The 23,124-nt window shown below is 40.6% G+C and overlaps 1 protein-coding gene and 1 pseudogene across 1 annotated transcript; both read right to left on the bottom strand.

Annotated features, from left to right (window-relative positions):
• Nucleotides 1-1,044: 1,044 nt before the first annotated feature.
• Nucleotides 1,045-7,667, bottom strand: ING2 (inhibitor of growth family, member 2). The gene is made up of 2 exons (XM_006834424.1): nucleotides 7,496-7,667; nucleotides 1,045-1,808 (listed from the first exon to the last, which is right to left on the bottom strand). The coding sequence occupies exons 1-2, from the start codon at nucleotides 7,665-7,667 to the stop codon at nucleotides 1,138-1,140; spliced, it is 843 nt and encodes a 280-aa protein (XP_006834487.1). The 3' UTR covers nucleotides 1,045-1,137.
• An 857-nt stretch (nucleotides 7,668-8,524) lies between these two features.
• Nucleotides 8,525-23,124, bottom strand: part of LOC102834352 — a 24,171-nt pseudogene continuing 9,571 nt past the window's right edge.

Here is a 23,124-nt window from a genome sequence, read left to right as displayed (position 1 = left end):
AAGTACGAATCGGGCTGCGAACCTTAAGGTCAGCGGTTCGAAACTACCAGCTGCTCCGCGGGAGAAAGATGAGGCTTTCTGCTCCCGTAAGGATTTACACCCTCGGAAACCCTGTACAGCGTCGCTATGGGTCGGACCCGACTCGACGGCACTTAACAACAACAACAACATATATAAATACATTTATAAAATAATGTATAATCACTGATTGGAACAGAAATGAACTATCACCGCTAGCAAAACTATTTAAAACAATTGTTTGACATAAAGGCAGTATTTAAAGACTAATATGTGCCCTTTTTCCACTGATAGGACTGTGGCTTAGTAGCCCAACAGTGGAGTACATGGAAAAAATTATTAAATAAGATGCTCGACCTTGAACCATGATACTGCATAATTCAAATTTTGCAAATGGCAGTATTTTTGGTATTCTAATCTTAACTGTCGCAATTAAATCAAAACAAAAAAGCAATTTCCTTTATTAAGCAATTAAACGTATCTATGATGTTGCAGCAAGGCCTTTACAAATGGGCTACTGACAGTGTATCAAAATGCTACTAAGGAAAATACAGCAGCAAATACTCTAATAAGAGCACATTATTCCACATGGAATCCCAAATTATTCTTATCTCTAGTTTCTCATTCCTAGAAGACTAGAGATGCGTAAATGTATAAATGGGGCAAGGGAGAAAGAAGCTCTGAATGGGATAGTGTTCATATTTTAAGTTACCCAAGATAATTTGATGCTTACAGAGAAATCCAACTCTATCAAGATTTTTATAAATATGTAGAACTAGAATGCTAGCAAAATCTTAGTGTTTGCCCAAAAATTAACATTGTGGTTTTAAGTGAAAATGAAATAAGCACAGCTTGTGAAGTTTTTAGAATATCCATACCACCCTCTCCCTAGTCCCTGTTCCTTTCATCAGGTGATCTGAAGACTACCTGGTTTAAAGTATTTGGTAATTCAGTGCAGAAAATTAAGGTCACAGACAAAGTACAACAACTTTTAATACACCATTAATACTAATGATTAAAAATTATTGCATAGTCTTATGCATTTACCCTAAAACATTTTCTGAAAGTAAACGAACTATATAAAAGACAAATAACCCTTTAAAATGTGGATGGCCTTTACTACCTCGATCTTCTATCCTTTTTTGTCTTTTCAGTACTTTTGTCCATTGTTTTCTCATTATCTCCCCTGCACTTCGGGCAATACCATTTCCCCTTTGGTTTATAGGTAAGTGAAACACATGAAAAGTGAAACCATTCAATTGGACACTGTTCATTGTCACATCCTATCATTTCCCCATAAGACACTTGGTTACATAAACAGTATGTAGGTTCATTGGGATCTATTGCAAACTCAACAGGTGAAGCTTCCCTTTCCTGCTTGGCCTTGGAACGTTTCTTTTTCTTGGCTGATTTAGATTTCTTTTCTTTAGGTGGCTGATCATCACAGTCTTCAATCCCATTTGTCATGTGGCATAAATCACGGCTTTCACTGGTTCTCTGTCTGCGGGGTCTTCTCGAAGATCTTTCTGGTTGTATGGAATCCATTTTTGCTTTATCTGAGGTTCTTTCACTTTCAGCAGGATCTTGGAAACACTGTGAATGCAGCTCCATTTGTCTTGCTCGATTCTCCACCAACTCTAGCATTTGTGTGACAATCTGAATTTTTTCATCTCCCAGTTCTTGACTATTGATTAATGCTCTCTGGAGATGCTGCTGTAGGCGTTTTTTCTGGTTTAAATCGTCTTCTTTTTTATATCTTTCATAGACATCATCAATTTCTTTTAATGTTTCTTTAAAAAGGAAAAGAAAAAAGCAGAGAGTTACCATGTGTCAACATGACATTTTCCATGATATTTTTCACAGAATTGGTAAGTTAGAACTCAAATCTTAAAACCATACTTCTCTATAGTATGTATACACCAAAAACATTATTTACTATGCAAAGACCATGTTATCCAAGATGAAAATATATTTTTAAATAAACTAATAAAAAGAAAGAAAACAAAACTCTAACACCCATTAATCTATATTCAAACATGTGCCTAATTAATCACCAGAAGTATTTCACACAGGCAGGAACAATAGGCCAATTTAGAGTTTACTTAGTGCCATATTGCCTATACTTAATATGAACCTCAAAATTACTCTTATATACATTTTCACAGCTGTAAAACTTGGAAAGATCCTATAGCTAAACTAAAGATTGCTGTCCAACTGTGTTTATAAGATTTACACTTCAATCAATGGCTTGCCACATGACTCGAGATATTCTACTCCTTCATTTTCTTATCATATCCTCCCTCTCGCAACAGCTTAAACAAAGCAGACATAAGCAACTCTTAGCTTCCCATCATTAGTTTTAATAACTTTTCATTTTATTTTTAAATTGTTATTGTTTGCCATCAAGTTGGTCCTGATTCATAGTGACTGTGTATACTGTTTCTGATAGCAGCTGGTGGGTTTGAATTGCTAACCATGCAGTTACCAGTTCAGTAACCAGTTCAGTATTACATGGGAAATTCTGGTAATCAAACCATTTCCAGAGCAGGTCAGGGTTGGGCATCACTAGCAAAGCCACTAATAAAATTACAATACAGTCAGCAATGAACGAAGTCTGCCTTTGTAGAGAACTCAATAGCTGCTTCTAAGCTGTCTAAATTGCTGACGTAGGTATTTGTATAACATTCAGGACACTTACTTAAATCGAGAAAAATATGTCTGATCACTAAAGGTGATTCTAGAAAAATCTGAAAATAAAGTTTCAGATGGTGTCAAAAATTTGTGTTTTGTTCAAATCTGTCCTATGTCTTACACTTAGAGATATAATGCTATCTGAAAGAGTTCATTCTAACTGAAAAGTGGAGAATCAAAAATTAACTCATTTTACCACACAGCACACCACAGCTACATATTCCAATATTATTTTTTACTCAAAAGATAAGAGCAGGAATGTTTGACAAGTTATATACATACATAGAGGTGGCAGAGCAAATATTCAAACCAACTCTCATGACTTGATTTCTCCTGAAAACTACAGGAGAATCATACTTGATTATTAACTGTTTAAACTGGAACACACAACAAAGTATCACCAGATTTTAGGGTACTCAAGCCTGGCCACACAACAGTTAAATACTTGGCTGTTAACCAAAAAGTTGATGGTTCAAATCTACCAGTGGCTCTGCAGAAGAAAGATCTGGTAAACTGCTTCTGTAAAAATTACAGCCAAGAAAACCCTATGGGACCTTTCCACTCTGTCACATGGAGTCACTCTGAGTTGACACCAACTTGATGACAACTAACAGCAACCTCAATGTATATCCTATTTCTGAAGAAAGTTCACAGTCATCCGATTTGCTCAGTGAGGCATCTAAGTGGATTTTTTAAGAACCTAATTTCCCTCTAGAAAAAAACTAACTACATATTTTCTCCCTCAACACCCAAAATTTGAAGATTTTAAAAAATAGGTAAAAAACCTTATTTCAAGTATTTCATATTTACCAATCAAGAGTTAGAAGCAAATTAAAAGATATACCAGCACACTGATACTACATGACACAAAAATTTTTACTTTAAGATCTTAGTTATGTAGTGGAAGATAGGAAACAGAAACTGACACTGATGCCCTCCTCCCCCATGTGGTACAGATTTTCTTATTTCTCTAATCTCCACAGTAAACCCTTGAGAAAGTTAGTTATTACTTCCACATGGGAAAAAAACTGAAATAAAAAAGCAAAAACCCCTGACTTTGAACTCTGCCAGATCAGTGTGCCTAACTCCAAATTTTATGTACTTTCTACTAAACCACATTGAAGACACTTGATACCACAAATAAAATTATAGTTCAAAAGCTGTTATCTCCCTAGGATAATACGAATGAAAATATTGGAGCAAAGGAAATTCTTTAATAGCAATGTTGTTGTGGTTAGCAGTTCAGTACTTATCCTACAGCGCCACACCAGGCCTAAAGCCATACTCTGAATACTTCATTCGGTTGTGAAATTGTTTTCTTCTTTATTTCTCCATTTTAATGGTTCTTCAATAATTTCTTGAGTCTCAAGGAGATGGGAGGTAAATTTGTTAATATAGCTCACATCACAAAATATTGCTGTTTTAGATACAAAAACCAGAAAATACTTAACTAGCAAATAACAAATATAAGAAATCTGAACCAAGAACACAAAAGTCTATAAACTCAATAGACCTAAGCCTGTGAAAGTTGAGCTTAGTAAACATGTGCGTAGTGAGTTTTTATACTGCTCTTAATAGCAATTGTTTGTTGATTTTGAAATTACTTGTACAATTAATAGAGCCAAGATTATTATAATCTCTCAATCTTGTAAAGTCTATTTCTCATGTCACCATAGCCTATTTATGACAATTCTGAATGGCCAAGATGGCAGATTACTCTGTTGACAAATTAAAAGTTTTCCTCTTCAACTTCAAATGAAAAAACAAATAACTTTAACTTTTGTGAAGACAAACATGTGGCTTTGTGGCACTATAGGGTAAGTACTAAACTGCAAGGTCGTTTTGAACCCCAAGGTTGGTGATTCAAACTCACCAGTCACTCCTGGAAAACCCTAAACAGGATGGCTATGAGTCAGTTCGGCAAGGTTGGCGGTGCAAACTCACCCAGCCGCTCTTCAGAAACCCTATACAGGGTCTCTATGAGTCGGGACCAACTCGACAGCACTTAACAACAACATAAGTCAAAAACGATTCAACGGACGTAACAACAACAAACTCTTGCGAGCTTTACAATTTTCGGAGTGAATGTTAAGTGTTGTCTAGTTGGTTCAACTTACGGAGATCCTGTAGTATAGGATTTCTGAGGAGCAGCTGGTGGGGTTGAAGCACCAACCTTACACGATCAACAGTCCAGTGTTTATCCTACGGCACTAAACCAGGACTCCAGCATGATCAGTTATGTGAAAAACTAAAATTGTTAAATCCACAATTCTGAAAGTATGTAAGTATCATTTCCAGGTTACCATTTACGCATGTTCTCAGTCTGTAGAAATTACATTGGTAGAGAGTTTTTAATCATTAAAAAAAAAACGTTTACACCATTTTAAAACAAGAATATGCACCTGAAGGAATCATGCTTTGAAGTTAATTATTCCCAACTCATTAATTGGGCAAGTTTCTTAAATTCCTTGTAAATCAAGCTTATCATGAAAGTAAATTCTACTTCATAGGGCTACTGTGAATAGTAAACGAGATAATGTTCTGGACCTGGGGCAGCAACTGGCACATAATAAACAGGCAGCACTAATTCCCAACCGAGATCAGTCCAATCAACCAAATGAGTTTAGAAGACAGTAGTAAATGGATTAATAGCTTTTCATTGTGTTAAATACTTTCTAGTAGGAAACTCACAGCGACCCTGCATATTCCTGTGTTCTTGTGTTGTTGAGTTTTATTGACTTGGTTAGGACTCTTAGCAATCCTGTATATGGTTTCCGAAAGGTAGCGTAGTGGTTAAGAATCGGGCTGTGAACCACAGCTCGGAACTACCAGCTGTTCCGCGGGAGAAAGATGAGGTTTTCTGCTCCGGTATAGATTTACAGCTCGGAAACCTTGTACAGGAGTCGCTATGAGTCGGAACCGACTCCACCGCACACCACCACCACCACTCCAAGGCACACTGATTTCCGAGGTATTGCTGGTGGGTTTGAACTGCCGACCTTGCGGTTAGCAGTCCAGTGCTTATCCTTACAGGGCAACACTATGACTACGCATATCCATATGTTGTTGTTGCTAAGTGCTGTCCGGTCGGTTCAGATTCATAACGACCCAGTATAGGGTTTCCGAGGAGTGGCTGATGAGTTTGGACTGCTGACCTTATGGTTCAAACCGACCTTGCAGTCCAGTGCTTATTGTTAAGTGCCGTGAAGTCGATTTCTGGCACACAGCGACCCTGCACAGGGTATCCAAGGAGCGGTTGGTGAGCTTGAACCGCCGACCTTACAGTCCAATGCATTAACCCACAGCATTACCAGTATTACAGTGCTTACAGAGAAACCTAAATGCATGCCACAGGCCTGAAAATGTCACCCCAGAAGTGGGCTCCTTCAGCGACTAAATAGGAAAACTCAGAATGGGTCCTAGAAGTTATCTAGGCTGTTATTCCATTATGTGAAACGTCTCTTCTTAGATCTGTGCTAAATTAGCCGCACTACAGCTCCACATTTAAACTTCTCTTCTAGTAGCAGGTGACAGGTCCAAGAGTAGTGGCTGAAAAACGATACTGTCTAAGAAAGGTTGATTCCTTGTCCTAGCTTTTCGGATCTGATCAGAATGGTGTTTTCGCCTCACCACTTAAACTTGTTGAAGGAGAAACCAAGGGGTGAAGGGACGCCAGGCGGTTACCCAGTCAACCAACCCATTTCCTCCTAGAGCCAGGAAGTGACGCATGGCACGGACATACACGGTAGTAGGGTCTGCGACGGTTCCTCCAGCAGTTGTGTCGGTCTCGATTTAGTGATGGGTAAGCAGAGTCGAGAAACCACACAAACATGTTCTAAAATCCAACAATGAATTTACTCCGGCAGATAGGGGGACGGACGCCTCCACCCCTTCCAACCAGATAGCTCCGTCCTAGACTTCCAGTGACCAGCCATTTTCGTGGCCAGCGGGAGCGCGCGCGCCCAAACCCCTCCCACAACACGTCACTACCGCAAGCTCCGCCTACAGAGAGAAGGAGGCCCTCTTTGCCTCCCACCCGCGCACACAACTCACATACAGAGACACACACCCCTAGTCCTTTTCCTGAGGAGTACCCCTCCCCTTTTAACCGTACAGCCTAGGACTCTGGAAAAGGCTGCGGCCCAAAACTTTCCCTGGGGCGAGATCTGGGAACTGACTCCTCAATCCCGGAGTCGGGAGCTGAGGAGTGGAAGGACTGACTTCCCTAGAGTCCGCCTTCGCGGCCCTCCCTTGCCCCCTCCCCTCCCCCCAGCACGTTCCACTGCATCTGCTCTCCGGAGGTGGGGGTCGGGGACAGGGGGTGCTGAGGAGAGCCAGGCCATGGACACTAACTAGTCTGCCCGTAGCCGACCGCTCCCTCCGCACAGCCCCGCGCTTGGCTGCACACTCCCCCCCTGGGGCAGGCGAGTCTGCGGCACGGGGCAACCAAGAGCCGGGACAAATGCTTGCTGCTTAAAATGGCTGATTCCCTTTTCCAACAGCTGCAGCCGCTAGGTCTGCAGCGGGGGCTGACGAGAGGCCTCCACCCCCACCCTAGAGACCCTTCAGAAGTCCACGCCGATCGCAATAGGGGAAGAGAGGGCCACAAACCGGTCTCAAGTCCGTGTTCCCCTTCCCAAACACAAGACCCCAACTGTGCACTTGCAGAGACTGTCACAGGAAAAAGGGAAAGTGGCACTTCCCGGGGTAGGCTCCGAGCGATCACGCTCGGCGGCCAGCTTTCCCGGTAAGAAGGACCCGCACCGGCAGCCCCGCGGCCCCCTACCTTGATATTTGTTGTCCAGCTCTCGCAGAACAGACACGTTCCTCTGCATGTCGTGGGGCAGCGACTCCACACACTCGAGGTAGTCCTGCACGTAGCAGGTGACGAGTCGGCTCCGCTCCCCCGTCAGGAGTGCGGCCGACGAGTACAGTTGCTGCTGCTGCTGCCCTAACATCCTGCCGCCGCTGCTACTCCTCGCCGCCGCCGCCGCCGCCGCCTCCGCATCCAGCAGCCACACATGCAACAGCGACAGCCGCCGCGGATCCTCCGCTCACCAGCCCGGCACCGCGGGGACACCGGCAGTCGCTTAAGAGGGCAAAGCCGAGCCCCCGATCTCCACTCCCCCCAAAAGAAGCCCTCGCTCCCCGCCCCCGCGGTAACAAGCCCAGGGGCGGGGCGAGATCAATGCTCCCTCCTTTCTCCCCTCTTGCCCCAGGAATAGAGCAGCGGGGATCCCCCCAGCGGAGCTAGCGCCAGAGTCTCGGGCGTTGATACTTCCTGTCCCCCTTTGAGTCCCCAGATGCTACCAACACGGTCTAGTAGTTATGATCTCCATGACAAGCCCCTCGCTGCCCGCTTTTCCCCCAATCACCCTCGGTGCCTGTCGGAGAGTCTCTCGCTGGACTGTCCCCGCCCCTCTACCCGCAGCCGCCTCTGCGCCTGCGCAAGACTCATTCCTAATATGGACCGGGACCCGCCCCTACCGCTTTACAGAAGGGTTCGCATTCTCCCGCCTTCCCACTGGCACTCAGGTGATTGGTCTGTCAACTCTTGGATCGAGGGGGAGGGTGAGGAGGACGGCCAAACGGCAGGCTGCGTCCTGCCCCCACTTAAAGGAGAAGTACTGTCAAGCTCGCCTCTTCGCTCAATGTCTGAATGGAACCTGATGGAATGGGAGGTAGTTGACTTCTCCCTTCCGTCGTTCGTACAGGGAGATGGAAGCCTGGCCCACCTCACCCGACCCGGTGTTACCGACTGTCTCCCCATCAGGTGGATCGAGCCCTAAAAGGAGTTGTAGGCGGTCGCTCTCGGCTACAACCTGGAGGGTAGCCTGAGGAGACTACGCGACCCACCGTGCTGTGGGGCATGGCTCCCGGCATGCGCTGCGACTGTTTTCCCGCGGCTACCACTGGTCCCTTCAATACTCAGTTTGGTCTCCGTTCCTCTTACTGTCGTCTGTCGGCTCACGGAGCACCCGGGTTCTAATCCGGGAGGTAGGCGGTGCCCCTCTGCGCCCCTTGCGTTCTCTTTTTTCCACACGCTTTTTAAAATCTTCCTCTTGTCCTCTAGTATGCTTCTGCTCTTCTTAAGACCCTGGAGGGCTTCTGGCGCCGAGGTGCGGTGCGTGTTTGGTCTTCCTTCACTCAAGGAAGTCTTAGGTTTAATTTAAAAAGAAGGCATGCAAGACTACATCTGTTCTGGAAATGTGTTTATCCCACAGACAACCTTAAAAAACAAAACAAAAAACATTTTATGGGGTGCTTAACGTTTAAACGTTGTTGTTGTTGTTGTTGTTGTTGTTGTTATGTGCCATCGAGTCGGTTCCGACCCATAGCGACCCTGTATAGGGTTTCCAAGGGTGTAAATCTTTACGGGAGTAGAAAGCCTCATCTTTCTCCCGCGGAGCAGCTGGTAGTTTCGAACCGTAGTCGAGGATTTTACTGGTGGGTTTGAGAGGCACAAACATCACTTTTCCATCTCATTTTACCTGAGACTCAACTCAAGCACAGTTACAACCCTGGAGCTAACTAGTATGGGGGTGGTGGGAAGGAGGAAAATGGAGATAGGAATCATACTAATGGCCTTATAAGTGACCGATGATCAGGTTTTAATATCTATACAGCATTCAATGAAAAGCCAAGCAGAAGAACTAATTTTAATTACAGATGGGCTCTAAGGATATGTAGTAATGTGTGTTTTAGAAACAAATGGCGACTATAGAGTGAATATGTGGAGAATTTTAATGGAATGCTTATGTAAACAAACCCTATTGTGAGTGGTATCTTTGCGTTAACAAAGAAAATTTTTGTGCCTTCGAGTCAGTTTCAGTTTCAACTCTTAGCAATCCTGTATAGGGGTTCCAAGAGGCAGTTGGTGGGTTTGAATTGCCGACCTTGTGATTTGCAGGTTTTCACCTGAACCCTACTATTTTGATTTCTTCACAGATTGGATTCAGTTAGTATTTATTGAACATAGAAATAATGCAAGATGTTTTTTTATTTGTTGTTGTTGTTAAGTGCCATGGAGTCGGTTCCGACTCATAGCGACCCTGCACAGGGTTTCCGAGGCTGTAAATCTTTATGGGAGCAGAATGCCTCATCTTTCTCCCGCGGAACCGCTGGTAGTTTCGAACTGCTGTCCTTGCGGTTCCCAGCCCGATTCGTAACCACTACGCTACCAGAGCTTTTATTTGTTGATTCAGGTTAAATACAGAATGGACCTATGGATTTTTTTTTTAATTCATAGAAGTGATCTGTAGCAGAGATGGCACATAGATATTTTGTTGTTAAGTGCTGTGGAATCAGTTCCAAGTAGCGACTGGTAGGTGTGAACCACCAGCCTTGTGATGAGCAGTCCAGTGCTTATCCTCTAGCGTCAATGAGAAAAGGCGATTATCCAGAATACCTAAGTACTTGCTTCAGAACCTAGAGCAAGATGAAAGAAAAGAAGGTTAACTATGACATAGAACAGCATTAATTTTTCATTTTCATAATGTTGAACGAGTTGAAGAAAATGAAAACTTAGTTTTTAGCACATATTTGTCTAAACCTATATTGTACATTCTGATATAGTAATGTGTGTGAGAAAGTTATTTCAGACATGTGCTTTGTGTGCTTTATTAATGTATAAGGTTATTCAAAAGATTTGTGCACATATTTGTAAAAGTGGGGAGAGAGGGTGTGGAGGCAGCAACATGAATGGGGGGTGGGTGGGAATCACCATACCCTCTAGACCTAACCTGGTTATTTATTAAAGTCTTTTTACTTCTTTTGTTGTTAAGTGCTGTTGAGTTGTTTCAGACTCATATCTACCCTGTATAGGGTTTCCAAGGAGTGGCTGGTGGGTTTGAACCACCAACCTTGTGGTTAGCAGTCCAGTGTTTATACTATAGCTCCATCTTAACAAGACGTTTTGAGACTTTTCAGAATAGGTTTCCTTGTTGTTGCTGTTGCTGTTGTTGTTGTTAGGTGCCTTCATGTCAGGTCCTACTCATAGTGACCCTGTGTACAAGAGAGTGAAACAGTGTCCAGTCCTGCATCATCTTCACAATTGCTATGCCTAAGCCCATTGATGTTGCCACTACTGTATCAGTCCATCTTGTTGGGGGGCTTCCTCTTTTATATTGACCCTCTACTGAGTCCTTCTCCTGGGACTAATCCCTCCTGGCAACATGTCCAAAATACAACAAAGTCTCACCATCCTCACTTCTAAGGACTGAACTTCTTCCAAGAAAGATTTATTTGTTCTTAGGCAGTCCATGGTACTTTTCAGTATGCTTCCCCAGTACCATAACTCAAATGCATCTATTCTTATGGTCTTCTTATTCATTGTCTAACTTTAACATTTTATGAGACAACTGAAAACACCATGGCTTGTATCAGGTGAATCTTTGTCCTCAAACTGATATTGATATCTTTGCTGTTCAACACTTTAAAGAGGTCTTTTACAGCAGATTTGACTAATGTAATTGCTGCTTCCATGAGTGTTGATAGTGGATCCAAGCAAAATGAATTCTTTCACAACTTCAATCTTTTCTCCATATATCACAATGTTATTTATTGGTCCAGTTGTGAGGATTTTTGTTTTCTTTACACTGAAGTGCAACCTACACTGGAGGCTGTGGTCTTTGATCTTCATCAGTAAGTATTTTAAGCCCTCTTCACTTTCAGCAAGCAAGGTTGTGTCATCTGCATACCACAGGTTGTTAATGACTTTTCCTCCAATCCTGATACCAGCTTCTTGGATTATTTGCTCGGCATACAAATATAAGGAGCTCTGGTAGCATAGTGGTTACGAATCGGGCTGTGAACCTTAAGGTCAGCAGTTCAAAACTACCAGCTGTTCCGTGAGAGAAAGAGGAGGCTTTCTGCTCCCGTAAAGATTTATAGCCTCGGAAACCCTGTACAGGGTCACTATGAGTCAGAACCAACTCCATGGCACATAACAACAACAGATAGAATAAGAATGGTGAAATAATATAATGCTGACACACACACCTTTGCTGATTTTAAACCCTTCAGTGTTTTCTTGTTCTGTTAAAATGACTACCTCTTGTTCTATGTACAGTTTCCACATGAGCACAATTAAGTGTTCCAGAATACCCATTCTCAGCAGTGTTGTCCATAACTTGTCATGATGCCAACAGTTGAAAGTCTTTGCATAATCAATAAAACATCTTTCTGGTAATCTCTACTTTCAACCAAAATCCATCTGATGTCAGCAATGCTATTACTGATTCCACATCCTTGTTTGAATCCTACTTGGACCTCTGGCAATTCCCTGTCAATGTACTGTTGCAGCTGTTTATGAACTATCTCTAGCAAAATTTTACTTGCACGTGACATTAATATATTGTGCGATGATTTCTGCATTCTATTGGGCCACCTCTCTTTGAAATGACCAAAAATACGGATCTCTTCCAGTCAGTTGGCCAGATTTCTTGGCATAGATGAGTGAGTGCCTCTCATGCTGCATCAGTTTGTTAAAAGATTTCATTTGTATTCCATCAATTCCCAGAGCCTTGTTCTTTGCCAGTGCCTTCAGTGCACATTGAACTAATTCCAGCAGTACCATTGACCTTTAATCATATACTACCCCTTGAAATGGTTGAACATTGACCATTTCTATTTCTTACAGTGACTGTGTATTCCTTCCATCTTCTTTTGATGCTTTCTTCATCATTCAGTATTTTGCCCATGTTATTGTTAAATGCCATTGAGTCAGTTCAGACAGTTCTACTGACATTCATTTTGGTCTTTTCTTTCTTTCTTATCTTCTTAATGACATTTTCTCTCTTCCTGTATCATGTTCTGATGTCATCCCACAAATCTTCTGGTCTTCAGTCATTAGTGTCTAAGGCATCAAATCTGTTCTTGAAATAATCTCGAAATATAGGTGGAATATGTTCAGGATCATATTTTAGTTCTCATGGACTTGTTTTCAGTTTCTTCACCTTCAGCCTGAATGTGCACATGAGCAAGTTATGGTCTGTTTTACAGTCTGCCCCAGCCTTGTTTTAGCTCACAATTGGAGTTTTTCTACCGTGTCTTCCCACAGATGTAGTCAGTTTGATTTCTGTGTATTTCCTTTGGTGAGGTTTATTTGTATAGTAATTTTTATGCTATTTAAAAAATGTATTTGCAATTAATAAGTCGTTGGTTTTACAAAATTCTTTTAAGTGATCTCCAGCATGATTTCTGTCATTAAGGCCATATTTTTCGACTGCTGATCCTTCCTCTTTGTTTCCAAACTTAATTTGCATTCCAATTACCAGTAATTATCAGTACATCTTGATTACATGTTTGATTGATTTCAGCCTGAAGAAATTGTTAGAATTCTTCAATTTCATTATCACTGGCTTTAGTGTTAGTGCATAAATTTGAGGAATAGTGGTGTTAATGGGTCTTCCTTATAGACATATGGATGTTAACTTGTCACAAACAGCATTATAATCTTCATGATAATCCTTGAAATTTTTTTGATGATGAATGTGGCACCATTCCTCTTTAATTTGTCATTTCCCAGCATAGTAAACCATATGGTTGTCCGATTCAGAATGGCCGATACCAGTCCATTTCAGCTCACTAATGCATAGGATATTGACCTTTATGTATAGTGATTCATTTTTGATGTCCTTCAATATTCCTAAATGCATACTTTACTTTCTATGCTGTGATTATTCATGATGTTGGCAGCTCACTTTGAGTTGTGCCACATCTACAAATGAAGGCTCCTAAAGCTTTGCTTCGTTCATGTCATTAAGGTCAAGTCTACTTTGAAGAGGCAGTTCTTCCCCTGTCATAATTTGAGTGCCTTCCAACCTGAGGGGCTCATCTTCTGGTACTGTATCTAACAATGTTCTGTTGTTTGTAATGTTTTCAGGGTCTAATCATTCAGAAGTAGTCCACCTCTCCTTTTTCCTAGAATGTCTTTATCTGGAAGCTTTGCTGAAACCTGTCCACCATAGTTGATCCTGCTGGTACTTAAAATACTGTTAGCATAGCTTCCAACATTACAGGCCCATTACGACAAACTGACAATTATGTATTAGGACCTTTTTGATTATCAGTAGTCATTTAACTAGAAATTTTAAGCCTCTTCAGAATAGGTTTTCTTACTCTCAACTAAGTACAAACTTTGAAAGTTCTCTATTCTGTGCCACATAGAAGGTCATTGTTGTTAAGTACCGTGGAGTCGGTTCCGAGTCGTAGTGACCCTGCACAGGGTTTCCGAGGCTGTAAATCTTTATGGGGAGCAGAAAGCCTCATCTTTCTCCCGCGTAACAGCTGGTAGTTTTGAACTGCTGACCTTGTGGTTTGCAGCCTGATTCGTAACCACTACACTACCAGAGCTCCTTAGAAGGTCATTAGTAGTATTTAATACTATCAATAAAGTATAGAGACAGTTTATTTGTTCTTTGTTGTATTTTTTTTTTCCACTATAAAATAAAAAATAGAGCAAACAAATCTGTCTTAGAAGTTCAGCCAGAATGCTCCCTAGAAGCAAGGATGGCGAGACTTCACCTTGCTTACTTTGAACATGTTATCAGGTGAGACTAATCCCTAGAGAGTGAAGTCGGGCTTGATAGAGATGCTGTGAACAAGAGGAAGACCTTCCCCTCTACAAACTGAATTGTCACAGCAGCTCTAACAATGGGTTCAAATATAGCAATGATTGTGAGCGTGGCACAGACTGAGCAATACTTCCTTCTGTTATATGTGATGTCACTGTGAGTTGAAATCTACTTGACAACACCTAACAGCAATAATAAAAAACAGATCCTCTGATTAGAAGCTTAAGAAAATTACATTTAACTTTTCAGACTTTGACCTCTGTGACTCTTAAGCTATAAGAGGTTCTTCTGGTTAGGTTTATGCCAGGGCTTCGGACGGGTTCTTTCTGGTTCAGTCATGGCCTACAAAGTGAAAGTGGAATGCAACCAAAAATTTGTAAAATGTAGGTAAACCAGAACAGGAAAAATATGAGCCGATACCCTGCTGGATACTTTGTCTTCCTCTTAGAAACCAAGGGCAGTGTTCATGTTGCCTAACAACTAAAGCTCTTGAATGGCAGAGTTGGAAACACTGATACCCTGCTCAAAAATCTGCTGACCATGCTGTTTTGAACATGTGTCCCTCCACAATTTTGGTAATAATCAAATCTCACACCTCTGAATGGCCTCATTAAGCCTCTTCCAAGTCTTCCATTCCAGGGCTTTGACCCATAATTTTTCCTGTTTAATTTCTCTTTCTACTTCACCCAAAATTTAAAACTTTAGTTCTGTTCCAATTTTGCTTCATTGACCATGACTGAATGACTCTGAACCAAACTGAAACATTGGTTTATGCTTTCAAACCTAACTGATATGACCTAAATCAGACCCACCGCACTTATAATGTGAGAAGGGAGAACACCGTCAAACGCTGAAAAAAAAAAACTAGTAAGTAATACTGTTGTTAGGTGCCATACAGTTGGTGCCATACAACTTATAGAAAATTTATGCACAACAGAAAGAAACACTGCCTAGTCCTGCACCAGTCTCACAATCGTTGCTATACTTAAGCCCATTGCTGTTGCTACTGTGCCAATCCATCTTGTTTGGAGTCTAACTCTTTTTTGCTGGCCTTCCACTTAACCAAGCTTGATGTCCTTCTACGGAGACTCTGAAAATATGTCCAAAGTATGAGATACAAAGCCTGGCCATCCTGGCTTCTAAGGAGCATTCTGACTGTACTTCTCCAACACAGATTTGTTTGCTCTTTTGGCAGTCCATGGCACTTTCAATATTCTCCTCCAGCACCATAATTCAAGTACATCAATTCTTCTATGGTCTTCCTTATTCACTGTCCAACTTTAAAATGCATATGAGGTTATTGAAAATGCTGTGGCTTGGGTCAGTACACCTTAGTCTTCAAACTGACATCTTTACTCTTCAACACTTTAAAGAGGCCTTGTGCAGCAGATTTACCTAATGCAATACGTTGATTGATTTCTTGACTGCTGCTTCAATGATTGTTGATGGTAGATCCTAGCAAAATGAAGTCTTTGACAACTTCAGTCTTTTCTTCATTTATCTTGATGTTATGTATTGGTCCAGTGGTGAGGATTTTTGTTTTCTTTACATTGAGGTGTCACCTATACTGAAGGGCTGTGGTCTTTGATCTTCCTCAGTAAGTATTTGATCTTCATCAGTAAGTAAGTACTGCTGAAGGATACCTAAAATAATTACTCTGATAGCATCTGAGAAAATGCAGCTACTACTTGACTCAAGTTAATAGAATTTGAAATCCTTTAAAAATATTGATTTAAAAACTTTTCTATGGAATGTTTAAAACACACACAAAAGTAGAAATGATAGTATAATGAATCCTGATACACTATTTACCCAGCTTCAAATATATGAATAGTCAATATTTATTTATAACCTTCCATACTTCTGACTCAATGACACTTAACAACAACAAACACTTCCATAGAAATCCTGGTGTGGCACTGTAGGATAAGTACTCAACCACAGGGTAGATAGTTCAAACTCACCAGCTGCTCCTCTGAAACCCTATACAGGGCCTGTTTGAGTTGCTGAATTATTATTTATAAATACATTAAATAAGAACAGACCAGAGAGAACAATTATCTTTTAAAAAAAAAAAAAAAAAGATCCCCTATATAATCTGGTGTGGTGCTGTATGATAAGCACTGGACTGCTAACCATAAGGTTGACAGTTCAAACTCACCAACCATTGCTTGGAAATCCTGTATGGGGTCACTGTGAGTCAGAACTGAGTTGATGGTACTTCAACAACATATACTCTCATCTAAAAAATTATGTTATTTAATATCCAGACAATTCCGATTACTCCACGTCTCATTTATGTTTTTTTATGCCATTTAGACCAAGAGGATCCAGATAAGTTCCACTCTTTCATTTTGCTGATAAGGTCTTTTCTAAGCCTGTTGTTGTTGTTAAATACCTTCTAAGTTAGTTCTGACTAATAGTGACTCTGTGTAGGGCTTCCAAGGAGTAGGTAGTGGGTTTGAACTTCCCACCTTGCAGTTACCAGTCTGGTGCTTATCTTAAAGTGCCAAGGCAGTTTATTCCCTACATAATTCAGTGAAGCCGATAGGAATGTGTTTCTAAGAAAAATATTGGATGGTTGAAAAGCAGTTTTAAAATATGGGTGAATTCAAGAAAATTAATCACAGGATATTCTCTTATTAAAGATAAACTAATTTATTAAAGATCAGTGTAGGGTTTCCTAGGCTGGAATCTTTAATGGCGTGGATTACAATGTCCTTTTCCCCCTGGAGTAGCTGGTGCATTTCAAACTGCAACCTTCATTTAGTAGCCAAGCACTTACCCATTGCAACACCAACGCTTTTTTCAGTATACCTAAACCCACTGCCAAGTTGATTTTGACTCATAGTGACCACATAGCACAGACTAGAACTTCCTATAGGATTTCCAAAGTTGTAAATCTTTACCAGAGCATACAGCCACATCTTTGTCCTGTGGAACAGCTATTGGATTTCAACCAGCAACCTTTTGGTTAGCTTCCAAGTGCTTTGCCTACTGTTCCACTTGGACTCCTATTTGCTGTACCTTGTTGTTAAGTGCTGTGGAGTAGGTTCTGACTCATACTAACCCTATATAGGGTTTCCAAGGAGCAGCTGGTGGGTTTGAACTACTGATCTGGTAACTAGTCCAATGATTATCCTATAGTGCCACCGAAACTCCAACTGAGATGTAATACTGTTTTAGCTGTTGTTTTGCTTTAAGGAAACACATTTGCTAAGTCCAAAGGACCAAGTTAAGAAAATACCAAGTTTCCTAGGTGGAATATTAGAAAGCTATCTGCGTATTTTATGTGGTGGAGAGGACAAATTTAAGTTTGGTATATACAGTCAGTCCTACTACTTGGGTTGTAATATTATTCAGCATATTGGATGGCTACCAGCAAAAGATTATCCTAAAACAATATAATGAAGGGACTCCAAATGACTGGGATTGTAGTTGAGACAAAATTCTAAATAATATATCCCTATAACCAAAAAGAAAAACAAACACATATTACTTCGGTTATCCCTGAGAGAAAAAATAACACATGGTATATTTTGCATATTGCTGACCAAAAAAACACTCAGTTTTCCCTGGATGGTTACCATAGTTACATGAGCCATTTATAACATCAAGAGGGGGAAACTAGGTCACTGTATTGAAGGAGTTTGAATTATGCAATTATGCTTCCTAAAAGCCAAGGAAAGGGTTTAAATTTATGGAGAAGAGATTTTTTAAAAATATGTTCAAAGTTGAAATTAGGAAGTAATTTTTCAGGTGAACCTTAAAATGTCCAAAATTAAAAAATTATTTATAAAAAACCACCCATTGCCTTTGAGTCAATCCTGATTCAATGACCCTGTAGGACAGAGTAGAGCTACTCCATAGGTTTTCCAGAACTGTAAATCAGTATGGAAGAAGACTGACTCATTTTTCTTTTGTAGAGTGACTGGTAGGTTTGAACCACCAACCTTTGGTTAGCAGTCCAACACTTAGCCCTCTGCACCATTAGGGCTCATAATAGTTGATAAAATAGATATAACTTGTTTAACTCCTAGTATGGTACTGTAGGACCAGCACTGGCCTGTGAACCACAAGGTTGGTAGTTCAAATGCACCAACTGCTCCTAAGAAACCCTATATAGGGTGGCTATATATCTGAACCCACACAACAGTACTTAACAACCTAATACAAATACAGTAATACCTAGGTCCATTAGTATATTAGAGGGATAGGTGTCAAACCATTGTATTTTTGTCCCAAAACCAAACCCACTGTCTGTCAAGTGGATTCTGACTCAAAGCTACCATATAGGACAGAGTAGAGCTACTCTATAGAGTTTCCAAATCTGTAAATCTTTATAGACGCAGACTGTCTCATTTTTTTCCCTTAGAGTGGCTAGTGGGTTCAAATTGCTGACATTTTGGTTAGCCGCCCAATGCTTAACACAAGACACTATCAGGACTTCTGATCCTCGTATATAAATAATCCTTTATTTTAGTGTGCTAGGAGTCCTGGTGTGGTGCTGTGGATTAATGCGCTAGACTGCAAAGTCGTTTTAAACCACAAGGTTGGCAGTTCAAGCTCACCAGCCGCTCCTCAGAAACCCTACACAGGGTCACTATGGGTTGGAACCGACTCAATGGCATTTAACAACAGGACCAGCAATGGACTGTGAACCACAAGGTCAGCAGTTCAAACCCACCAGCCGCTGCTCAGAAACCCTATACAGGGTCACTATGAGTTGGAACCAACTGGATGGTACTTAACAACTACATCTTACTTTAAGGGGAGTGTGGTGAGTGGAAACTGACTCATCAGCACTTAACAAATCTTACCTTAAACTGTTTATCAGTTAAGAAGTAATCAATAAATTAACAGTAACCTAATAGGATTCTGGAGTAGGCCATGGGTAAACTGAACCTTTGACATTTTACCTTCCTAGAAGCTTGAGATAAAGCTTGGTGCAATGCCTGTCAAATGCTACTCTTAATTTATTGTGCAGTGATTTTCCTATTTAATAAGTGAAAAAGGAAGAGTGGTAGAGAGGAAATATATTCACTTCACTCTTTTTTAACTACACATATACCCTGCTTTTTGAAAGTTTGCTTTATTATGCCACTTTTATGAAAAGTCCTACATTAGTACCTGTTTTCCATTACCAAAAGAAATCCAAAGAAGATTTTCACTTTTACAGAAAAAAAACAATAGTATTAAGTGTTTGTTGTGCAGTGGACTGTTAAAGAGGCAGCATACACCACAAGCAGCTAGAGTAGCATCGACAAACTCATTCCTTGGTAATTATACTCCGCATCTCATCATCAAGTGGCAAAAGTTTGAACTGTAAACACTAGGTTAAGTCCGTCTAGTCGGTTCCGACGCATAGCGACCAAGGTAGTGACTGGTGAGTTTGAACCGCCCACCTTGTGGTTCAAACCTTGCAGTCAAGTGCTTATCAGCACCACACCAGAACTCTATTATAAGTTACTGTTGTTTTAGGTTCTATGTGTTCTTTGGTATGATTTGATTATATTTTGTGTCTGACAGCACTCAAAACTTTTTCCATATGAATGAATGATAATTGCTTCTTTTTTTATTTAACTTTTTATTATTATTATTTAAGAGCCAGATACAAAAATGGGGTAGGAGCAAAGAGATCAGTGGAAAGAGGAGATAGCCAAGGAACTACTGACTGTTATGACTGTCTGTGTGTTTCCTCCTCTGTAAGCTTAATTTGCTTTTTAAAAACTTTTTATATGAATTGAGGAGCTCTGGTAGCGGTAGTGGATACGAGTCGGGCTGCCAACCTCAAGGTCAGCAGTTCAAAACTACCAGCGGTTCCACTGGAGAAAGATGAGGTGTTCTGCTCCCATAAAGATTTACAGCCTCGGAAACCCTGTGCAGGGTCACTATGAGTTGGAACTGACTCCACGGTACTTAACAACAACAACAACAATGTGAATTGAGTGAAGATTTACAGAGCGGATCATCAGTTTTACATTCAACAAATCATATACTTTGCTTTATTACAGTGATTGAAATCCCCTCCATGTACCGTCAGTTAACAGCATTTACCTTTACTCGCTGCAATTCTAACAGGCCTTCCTGTGCTTCCCTTACCTTCATCTTTCCTCTGCTAACCTACTTCTTATTGTATGTTGCCTGGTCACCCATGTTAACATTTGCCTATCCTCTAACCCATGAAAAATTTTCCCTCTCCGCTGCATAACTATCATAGAATGTTTCTTTTATCAAAAAAAAAAAAACCTTTTCTTAACTTTTTATAACCATGGTCTCATACAGTATTTTCCCTTTTGTGACTGATTAATTTCACTCAGCATAGTGTCCTCCAGGTTCATCTGTGTTGTGAGGTGTTTAGTATTCCATTGCATATATGTACCAAAGTTTAACTATTCTTCTGTTGAGAGCATTTAGACTGCCCACGTCTTTTTGCTACTGTGAATAGTGCTGCAATGAATATGGGTGTTTCTTGAGGTTATATACCAAGAAGAGGGATTACTTGATCATACACAGTATTTCTGTTTCCAGCTTTTTAAAGAAAGCACCATACCATTTTTCATAGTGGTTGCACCACTTTACAGTCCCACCAGTGTAAGAGGGTCCAGTCTCTCCACATCCTTACCAGCATTTGTTGTTTTCTGCTTGTTGTCTTTTAACTTCAGTATTTATGCTGCAGTAAACTGGTGTCTCATTGTTTTGATTTGTAACCCTTCAATGGCTAATGATCATGAGCATTTATTTCTTCATAGTTTGTTGGCCACCTGAATGTCTGTTCACATCCTCTGCTCATTTTTTAACTGAATTATTAGTCTTCTTGGTGAGGGGTTGAAGTGTTCTATAAGTTTTAGAGAGTAGTTCTTTGCTTGCTGTGTCATTGCCAGACATTTTTCCCAGTCTGTGGGTTCTCTTTTCACTCTTTTGGTGAACTCCTTTGATGCACAAAAGTTTCTAATTTTGAGGAGGTCCCAGTCATCCGTTTTGTCCTCTATTTGTGTGTTTTCATTTATGTTTGATAGTATATCTATGCCATATATCAGAGCCACTAGGTTTGTCCCTATTTTTTTCATTGATGATCTTTATAGTTCTAAGCTGTATATTTAGGTCTTTAATCCACATTGAGTTCATTTTTGTTTACAGTATGAGATATGGGTCTTTCTCTAGAAATGGATTTCCTGCTTTGCCAGGAAAAGACTGCCACTTATCGAAAAGACTATTTAATGCATTTGGCCCTTTGTCAAAGATCAACTGACCATAGGTAGATGGCTTTACTTCTGGGTTCTCAGTTCTATTCCATTGATCTGGGTGCCTTTTGTTGTACCAGTACCAGACTGTTTTGACTACTGTGGCTATGTAGTAGCTTTTGAGATCAGGAAGTGAGAGGCCTCCTACTTAGTTCTTTTTAAATAATGCTTTGATTATCTGGGGTCTCTTTCCTTTCCATATAGAGTTAGTGGTTAGTTTTTCCATTTTTTTAAAGACTGGTGTTGGAATCTGGATTGGGACTGCATTATATTTATAGATTGCTCTGGGTAGTATTGACATTTTGACTATTAAGTCTTTGTATTGACAAGTATGGTCTATTCCTCCATTTCTGTAGGTCTCTTTGGTTTTGTAGTTTTCTTTCTATAGGTCTTTTGTTTCTCTGGTTAGATTTATTCCCAAGTATTTTATCTTTGGGGAAAGTTGTGGCTCTGTAGGTAATCACTGGACTGCTAACCACAAAATTGGCAGTTCGAGCCTACTACCTGTTTCCAGGGAGAAAGATGAGGTTTTTCTGCTCCAGCAAAGATTTACAGACTCAGAAACCCTACACAGGCTTGCTATAAGTTGGAATCAGCTTGACAGCCCTTAATAACAACAATAACAATTTTATCTTTTGGGTGGCTATTTTAAATGATATTGTTTTCCTGATTTCCTTTTCAGAGCTCTCTTTATTGTTGTTGTTATTAAGTGCCATCGAGTCGGTTCCGACCCATAGCGACCCTGTACAGGGTTTCCAAGGCTGTAAATCTTTACGGGAGCAGAATGCCTAGAATGCCTCATCTTTCTCCCGCGGAACAGCTGGTAGGAAATTTAGCTAATTTTTGTTTGTTGATCTTGTATCCTGCCACTTTACTATCTTGTCAATGAGTTCTGAGTTTTAGGATTTTCTAACTATAGGATTGTATCTGTAAATAGATAGGTTTTTCTTCTTCTTTGTCAATTTGGATGCCTTTCTTGCCATGTAGCTCTGGTTAAGATTTCCAGCAAAATATTGAATAGGAGTGGTGATGAAGGACAGCCTTGTCTACTTCTTATTTTCAAGGGGAATGGCTTTAGTTTCTCACCATTGAGTGGTGTTGGCTGTTGGTTTTATATATGTTCTTTTTTTTTTTTTTTTTTTTAAGGTTTTCATTGTGGATTGAGTGAAAGTTTACAGGGCATATTATCAGTTTTACATTCAACAAATCATATACCTTGTTTTATTACATTGAATATAATTCCCTCCATGTACCATCAGTTAACAGTATTTCTCTCTATCCACTTTAGCTTTTTTAAAAACCAACCAAACAAACAAACAAAAAAACCACTCAGGCATATATAATAATTTACATCTCCAAAGGGCACATTCTGCAAGCCTGCTCCTGGCCACCAGCTCTTAGTCCTTCTCTTCCTAGTCCATGAGTCTAGAGTCCTCAGCCGCTCCCCATCTCCATGCCCCCATCTCTGCCTCCATCTCTGGGGCTGCTGCTTCTCTGGATAAGGTCCCACATTCTGCTTGTGCATTCCTCTCTTGATGGTCCTAGGGTCCTCTGTTTCTGGACTGTAAGATTAACCACTCCCCTTTTTTTGTTAC

This window comes from Chrysochloris asiatica, unplaced genomic scaffold, assembly GCF_000296735.1.
Source record: "Chrysochloris asiatica unplaced genomic scaffold, ChrAsi1.0 scaffold00011, whole genome shotgun sequence".
Classification (NCBI taxonomy): domain Eukaryota; kingdom Metazoa; phylum Chordata; class Mammalia; order Afrosoricida; family Chrysochloridae; genus Chrysochloris; species Chrysochloris asiatica.
The sequence above is the reverse complement of the archived record's forward strand: the minus strand, read 5'-3'. Positions and strand labels throughout refer to the sequence as shown.